This window comes from Drosophila albomicans, chromosome X (genome assembly GCF_009650485.2).
Source record: "Drosophila albomicans strain 15112-1751.03 chromosome X, ASM965048v2, whole genome shotgun sequence".
In the NCBI taxonomy this organism is placed as follows: Eukaryota; Metazoa; Arthropoda; class Insecta; order Diptera; family Drosophilidae; genus Drosophila; species Drosophila albomicans.
The window spans coordinates 31244360-31253045 of record NC_047627.2 but is presented as its reverse complement, the minus strand read 5'-3'; the positions used below and the strand labels follow the sequence as shown (position 1 = coordinate 31253045).

Genomic DNA, 8686 nt, shown 5'->3' with positions numbered 1-8686 from the left:
TGCAACAAGGATTTTGCCGCTAGTTGAGCTCGATGATGATGCGCTTGAGCGTAAAAAGCGAACGGTTTGTATTCGCTTTTCTTTCTTTTTTTTTGTGCCATTTTTTTTTTTTTTTTTGCATTTCAATTTCTTTACACACTTTTCCGCCAAGTGGTTTTTCCGGGCGGCATCTTTCGATTTCGGGGCATTTTTCCAAGCGATTTGCATTGCGCATAGCGAAATAGTTGAATAGTTAAATAGTTTGTTGCCAAGAAAACAAAATAAGCAAGTGGAGTGTGCTCGACTCGGAGATACCCGTTACAGTGCGGTATTATTCTTAAAGTATACCAATTTAATATACCACAAAAATACTCAGATATATCAATGGTGCTGTATAATTCTTTATATAATATATCACTAAAATATTAAAATATATCAATGATGCAATGTTAATCTTAAAATACATCAAATTAATATACCACAAAAATACTACAAATATATATTGATGAAGTGCTAAATTAATTAACCGCAAAAATACTTAGATACCGATTGCTATATTTGCTATATTGATATAGTAAAATATACCACAGTGTACAAAATATACCAAAAAGTATTGGTATAATTCTTTAAATATACCGAATTTATATATTACAAAACAATTAAAATATATCAATGATGCAATGTTATTCTTAAAATACATCAAATTCATATACCACAAAAATACTACAAATATACTGAGTGCCATTTTAGGTATATTGATGAAGTGCTAATTTAATTAACCGCAAAAAATACTTAGATACCGATTGCTATATTTGGTATATTGATATAGTAAAATATACCACAGTGTACAAAATATACCAAAAAGTATTGGTATTATTCTTGAAATATACCGAATTTATATATCACAAAACAATTAAAATATATAAATGATGCAATGTTAATCTTAAAATACATCAAATTAATATACCACAAAAATACTACAAATATACTGAGTGTCATTTTAGGTATATTGATGAAGTGCTAATTTAATTAACCGCAAAAAATACTTAGATACCGATTGCTATATTTGGTATATTGATATAGTAAAATATACCACAGTGTACAAAATATACCAAAAAGTATTGGTATTATTCTTGAAATATACCGAATTTATATATCACAAAACAATTAAAATATATAAATGATGCAATGTTAATCTTAAAATACATCAAATTAATATACCACAAAAATACTAAAAATATACTGAGTGTCATTTTAGGTATATTGATGAAGTGCTAATTTAATTAACCGCAAAAATACTTAAATACCGATTGCTATATTTGGTATATTGACATAGTAAAGTATACAACAGTGTACAAAATATACCAAAAAGTATTGAATATACCATACCATCTACCCTAAAAAAAAGACGTGAATTGTGTGTTTTGATGTGGTTGGTGAGGGGAAAGGGGCGGTTGGGAGGCGCGTTTTCATTTGTGTTTTATTCAATGAACAAATTGTTGGAAATTACAGAAATTGTGTTTGTCGATCGATGTTGTAACGAACAAATAATTGCAAAGTCTGTGTGTGTGGGCGTATGTGCGTGTCTGTGTGTGTGCGTGTCTGTGTGTGTGTGTGAGTCTAATTGAGACGCGGAATATTCTGACGCAAAAAATGCCCGACACGCATCCAAAAGGACATGCGACGATGCAGCTTAATGTCGCCGCTTTGTTCCTCCGATTCGTCGTCGGTCAGCATATCGGTATCGTTATCGTTATCGTTGTCGTTATCTTTATCGCTGTCGTTATCGGTATTTGTATCGGTATCGGGATCCAACGATGATGTTAAATGATAATCCAATGTTTTATCCTGATGCTCTTTATATTTCGTGTCGTCCAGTTCATCGTTCACATCATGTTGTAATTGTTGTTCTTCATCATCATTTTCCACTGTTTTCTGTGCTTCCTCTTGCTGCTGTTCCTCTTCTCGTCTCTTTGTTGTTGTTGCTGTTGTTGTCATTGTTATCTTCGCACTTTGTTCCGATGCCGATGGCGATGCCGATGGCAGCATCGATGGCGCGCATTCGTGTCCAGCGGCTGCTCGCGACTCCACAGCGTAGACATGGATGTGCAGGCTGGGCAGCTCCTTGACCAAAATGCTGCCATTATCCTGCACCAGAACATTGTAACTGGGACGCCCCACAACCACATCGATGCCAATGTCCGGCTCCGCACTGATCTCGATGCGCTGCAGCGATGTCGTCAAGCTGTTCAACAGCTCCAAATCGTTGATCCGCTGCTGCAGCATCGCTTCACCCATCGCCTGCTCCATCGGCATCAGCTCCCCCAACAGCGGCCAGTCGAATATCGATGGCAACAGGCCGCTCTGCATCAAAGTCGTCGGCACCTCGATCGGAAACTTGCGCGCCTTCCACGTGCTTCGCAGTTGATCCACCTCAACGATGCCATACAGCTTTCCGTTCTCCTCCAACTCCTCATCGCTCAGCGTGGCAAATGTGTTGTTCATAACTGTCAAACGGTACAAAGAGAGAGAGAGAGAGAGAGAGAGAGAGAGAGAGAATGAGATAAAGAGCGACAGGAATACATATGAGCAATACGAAAAGGGAAAATACGTATACGCCATGTGGAAAAACGTATATATAATATAATGGAATATGTCAGAGAGCTACAGTTGAGTGTGCTACCCCCTTATGAATAATTTTTAAATATACCAAAAAAATACTGAAAATGTACCAAATATTTTATTTGGTATATTGCATTCATAATATACCATAGGGTGCAAAATATGCAAAATATGGGAATAAAAGCATATAAGTGCGGTATTTAATTTTATTATAATATAAATTTAATATACCAAATGAAAAAATACCAAAAATATACCGAATGGTATATAAAATACGTATACGCCATGTGGTTAAACGTATATATAATGGAATATGTCAGAAAGCTACAGTTGAGTGTGCTACCCCCTTTACGAATATTTTTAAAATATACCGAAAAAATACTGAAAATGTACCAAATATTTTATTTGGTATATTGCATTCATAATATACCATAGGGTGCAAAATATGTGAATAAAAGCATAAAAGTGGGGTATTTAATTTTAATGTAATATAATTTTAATATACCAAATGAAAAAATACTAAAAATATACCCAATGGTATATAAAATACGTATACGCCATGTGGTAAAACGTATATATAATGGAATATGTCAGAAAGCTACAGTTGAGTGTGCTACCCCCTTATGAATAATTTCTAAATATACCGAAAAAATACTGAAAATGTACCAAATATTTTATTTGGTATATTGCAATAGTGATACATTCATAATATACCATAGGGTGCAAAATATACAAAATATGGAAATAAAAGCATATAAATGCGGTATTCAATTTTAAAATATTCCAAATGCAAAAAAATACTAAAAATATACCGAATGGTATATTTAGTATATTAGTATTTGATGATAAACCAATACATTTAAGTAATATACCGCAAAAAAAACTAAAAATATATTTGGTATATTGATATAGTACCACATTCAAAATATACCATAAATTAATTTGATTTTATTTTCTATTTTCTCTTATTATATATTTATTAAACTAGAGTAGTTAAGGTTTATCTTGTATATTGTACTTTGACTTGAATTTTAACTAATACCAAATTAATTGGCGAATGATTTTTAATCTAAACTACAATAAGTAAATGTTTGCAAAGGTCGCCTTAAACCACGTCTCAGAAAAAAATCAAAAGTTATTCGATATAATTTGGGCTTAAAGTGTCTGCAAAGTTTGCATCGGATATTGTATCTGAGAGATACAGAAAGTATCTCTTTCAGCTGTGTGCTAAGTAGTTGCGTTAATGTTTCGATTGCAGTTGTTGTCCAACACGGCGCTGACAGCTTCAATTGTGTTTATTGTATTTAAATTAACTTATTTATTGTTATGTCCACGAAAACCAAAAACAAAAACAAAAAAAAAAGTAAAAAGAGATGCCTTGCGGGTTGGCCGCACACAACAAAGTTGACAACGAAAGTAATAAAAACTGAAATTTGTCGCCGCTTATAAATGGAATTGTTTAAAGGTGAAAGCGACAACGCACAACGCACAGCAGCAGCAGCAGCAAACAGGAACAGCAACAGCAATGGCAACAGCAATCAAATAAACAAATTAAGAGGCTGACAGAGGAGGGGGACGTGAGAGAGAGAGAGAGAGAGAGAGAGAGAGAGAGAGAGTGACCGAAGCAGAGAATCCGCAACGGATACGCATTATTTTTGCCAGGCCAACGAACAGGAGCCTCAGGAAGAAACTGACGCCACAACAATAAGCCAAAACCTTCCCATCCAAAAAAAAGGGGTAGAGAGGGAGTACACAAAAAAAAAACAAGTAAGAAAGCTACAGTCGAGTGTACTCGACTGTGAGATACCCGCTACCCATTTTGAATAGAATTATTTTGCGGTATTATTCTCAAAATTTACCAAATATACTGCAAAAATACTAAAAATATACCAAATGGTATATGTGGTATATCGATATAACACCGCATTCAAAATATACCACAGACGGCACAATATACCAGATTGTCAGCCAAAGCAACTCAGACCCCCAGTAAGTAGGCGTTTTTGCCCAAACAAAAGTATTTCTTTAATAACTTCGACAATTTTTATCTGATCGCAACCAAATTTTCAAGAATCATAACTACTGTATATACCAAAATTCGTAACTCTAGTTATAAAATTACGCTTGTTTTTTGATTTGCGGGGCGGAAGTGGGTGTGGCAAAAATTTGAAATAAACTTCATCTGCGTGCAAGCATAAAAAATTCTGTCGAAAAAAAATTATAGCTCTACCTCTTATAGTCTGTGGGATCCAGTGTTTCATACGGACGGACGGACAGACACACAGACGGACAGACGGACATGGCTAGTTCGTCTCGGCTGTTGACCCTGATCAAGAATACATATACTTTATAGGGTAGGAGATGACTCCTTCTACCTGTTACATACATTTCCTGTCGGCACAAAGTTATAATACCCTTCTACCCTATGGGTAGCGGGTATAAAAAGGCAAAGGCAACAGGAGAATGAGAAAACGTCTGGGAATTGCAGACGACGACGACGACAACGACGAGGACAACGACGACGACGGCGAGGACGCGGCTCATGGCGATTTAATCTTTGCAGACATTTTTATTCAAATTTATTTTAATATTTTCTTTTTTGTTGCCACGGATGCGAACTGGCGAAACGGACGACACACAATGCACGATGCCGTGGAAAAGTCAGCAGGTCCTGCGACAATGTGCTTGCCTGGCCACTTTAGCGAACAATTCACCTTTAAACTGAAAAATCAAGTCGTACTTTCACTTACCGAGTGCTTTTTGGGTCGCCTCTTAACTTAAAATTTGGAATAGTTAATTATGTAAAAAGAAGAAAAAAACAATAAGAGAGAGAGAGAGTTGTTTCGCGTAAGGCAAAATCCATCAATTCTTCAATCACACTCTCGATCTCCAGCTCACTCTCACTCTCTCTCTCTGTCTTCTGTTTTCGCTCTAGCTCTCTCTCTCTCTCTGTCTCTCTCTCTCTTTGTCTCTCTGAAAATTGCCGGGAGTCAACTCAAATCGATTAAAGTAAATCAAATTGTAATTTACTTACCTGAAACTTTGTTTTCTCGTTGTTGTTCTTTTGGAATCGTATTCGCTCAAGTGATATGAATAAATTGGCAATTACTTAATGGGCGAGAGTCCCGGTTTGAGACTCACTGAAACTCTAACTGAATTTTGATGTGATACACGATAAAAAAATAGTTCAACGCCAAGTTGATTCTGAGAGATTCTGTTCCGGAAAGCCCTTGAGATTGCTACGATGTTGCAATGTAGCTGCTTCTTTCAGAAGTAACGAGTTAATTAGAAAATTAATCATAATTGTAATGAGAACGCCATTTAAATGAATTTAATTAACCATTATACATTTGATGTCGAAATCTAGTGTCAATGGTTGTTGGTGCTAAAGTAAATATTCTTTATATTAAATTCATTTTACTACCAATTTCACTACGATCAATGCCATTACCAATGCTTAATTCCAATGAAAATACTAATATTTGTACTTAAATAATACTAATATTAGTATTCAAATCATTTTATTGGCATTTGAAGTAATTTTAGATCAAATATTAATACTAATGTTAATCGTAATGCAAATAGTTATGGTAATGCTAATGCTAATACAAATTTCAATGCAAATATTGTGAATATTAAATAATTTTGCTGCTATTTAAATAAATTTTAATAATGTTAATTGTAATGCAAATACTAATAGCACTGTTAACAGTCTAATGAAAATACTAATATTGATATCAAAACAAATTTTACTACTATTGATTCCAATGCTAATTTCAATTCTAATGCTAATCATCAAGCGAATGAAAATATTTTCATTAATTTCATTTTCATATTAATGGTAATGTCAATGACCATTTTAATGATAATGCTAATGTTAATACTAATGTCAATGTTAATGGTAATACAACTTATCATTAGTTGTAATGGTAATATAAAAACTAATGATATGGCTAATATTGATATGGAAACAATTTTAACTACAAAGCTTTTTTTCGATTTGTTCAAGATAAATGCAAATATTAATTAATAAGCTTAGCTCTTATAATATTAATTTTGAAACAGTCTTTAATAGAAGTCACATCAACTAGCTTGCTCTTTTATTAAATTTGTTTAATTTGGCCTCTTTTTTCTAGTCGTAGTCGTAGTCATAGTCTTTTTTGTTGTTTTTGTTGTAGTTATAGTCGCATCAAATGTCGGCCATAATGCGCTTAAGTGTGTGACAGTTGCCTGAGCCAGCACAAGGCATGCAACGGTGGCAGCTGCAAACACCAAAGATTTTTGTAAGCTTGCCTGACATCAAAAGCAACAAGAAAAAAATAGAAGATACCAGAAAATAAGACAGAAAGCGACAAAGTTGTGATACTCTATCGATTAATACAAAGTGAAAATAGAGAACTACAATATATAAAAATAACTAGAACTTTAGATAATAATATATGTTAGAAGAAGCAACAAATGAAGTAAACTGATTTCACTTACGCACTTTTCTTTCTTCAGAATTTGTTGCAGCAAATATTTTTGGATTTTCAAAGGTCTAATAAAAATATATATATAATGTTTTACAGATTTGTGCACAGACAGATGACAAATATAAAAAAGAAAACTATGTGCATTGAATTGAAATTCAGTTCTAAGAAAAAATGTAGTTGAAGAAACGGACAGCTAAAGCTGGCAAAAAGAAGGTAAACTACTCGTATGTAGTATGTAGTACATATGAATGTTGGTCAGACATGTTGTCAAGTCGGCAAAAAGCGGAAGTTGAGAATTTCACAGTGCGCTGTGCTTTCCCATGCCAGAGTTGCCACAGTTGCTACAGTTGTTGCTGTTGTTCTTGTTGCCGCATAGAATTCATTACGGCGGAAAATGTAAAAGGCATAAACAGCATCGCACAACATCCGCATGTCCACACACACACACACATATGTATATATATATATATATCCGGGTGCACGACACCGAGACGAGAATCACAACTCAGACAAGCCGTAGAATCTGAGCAGGAGAAGAAACCAAAGTCCGTCCGCATTTGTTGTTGCTGTTATTGTTGTTGTCCAGTTCGACTCCAGTGCCCCCATTTAATATGCTAAATGTTGAAATGCGCAAACTTGTGTGTATAAATTTAATGCCAACTACCACTCTTTATACTGCATACAGTATATGTTTAGTATATATGCAATATACTGCACTATGAGGTCGAAAGGTCGAGGTGCTAAGGATGCATATAATACCATATAAATCTCATTTCGTTAAACACCTTGCAAAACAGCCAAAAAGAAGTGCATTGAAATTATAGACTTGGATAACTTTTTAAAGCGCTATGTAAACATACTAAAAATTATTTTTGCTGCTTCAGCTTCAAGCATGATCTCAGCAGTCCTTGTTTTTTATACTTTTTTATACAAGTTGTAAGAAAAATATTGATACAAAGTTTGCTTAACATCATAATCGAAAAGCAATATTTCATATATCTAAAAACAAACAAGGAAAGAACTATTATCAACTCTTTTTGACATCTAAAACAAATTGGCTGAAAATCTGGTATATTTTGCACTTCATGGTATATTCGAATGTAGCTTTCTTAGTTGTTATCAAGAAGACTTCTTTGACTACTACTTCGTATGAAACTAATTTAAATTTCCTTATATTTCATTCAGCTTCTCTTTAACTTTATTGAAAAGTATTTGATCTGACCATTGAAAAATTCATGCCATATCGGTTTTCTATGAATATCACTTTTTTCAATGGTTATTTCTTTAACTTTAGTGGGAATAATATTTAACTATTATTGAGTTTTTTTCCTATTTGCATTGATTTACATTTTTCATAAAAGCAATATTATTAGCTGAGTATTGCATTTGCATCTGACATTCTGGGCACACTGTCAATAAAAATCGCTCGTTCTCCTTATTGAAGTTGAGAGTCTTCTTACATCAAGTATATTATTTATATAATATATTGTTAAATTAATGCTATACGCAGTTGGTAGCAAAAGAAATTTACTCTCCATAGATTTGTTTTTATACCCGCTACCCATAGGGTAGAAGGGTATTATAACTTTGTGCCGGCAGGAAATGTATGTAAC

General features: G+C 33.9%; 1 protein-coding gene across 4 annotated transcripts; it reads right to left on the bottom strand.

Annotated features, from left to right (window-relative positions):
* Window positions 1-1400: 1400 nt before the first annotated feature.
* LOC117577961 (clumping factor A-like) lies at window positions 1401-7188 on the bottom strand. Of its 4 annotated transcripts, none has more exons than XM_034263008.2 (4): window positions 7084-7188; window positions 5636-5865; window positions 5352-5574; window positions 1401-2486 (listed from the first exon to the last, which is right to left on the bottom strand). In XM_034263008.2, the coding sequence occupies exon 4, from the start codon at window positions 2482-2484 to the stop codon at window positions 1600-1602; it is 885 nt and encodes a 294-aa protein (XP_034118899.1). In that variant the 5' UTR covers window positions 2485-2486; window positions 5352-5574; window positions 5636-5865; window positions 7084-7188; the 3' UTR covers window positions 1401-1599. The 4 variants fall into 4 exon arrangements, with proteins under 4 accessions (XP_034118899.1, XP_034118900.1, XP_034118901.1 ...); XM_034263009.2 differs by having other exon boundaries at window positions 5636-5862; XM_034263010.2 differs by having other exon boundaries at window positions 5636-5859; window positions 7084-7182.
* Between the last annotated feature and the right edge of the window lie 1498 nt (window positions 7189-8686).

Excerpts from the sequence above, each read along its gene's own strand:
- LOC117577961 (XM_034263008.2), bottom strand. The coding sequence starts at position 2,484 with ATGAACAACACATTTGCCACGCTGAGCGATGAGGAGTTGGAGGAGAAC.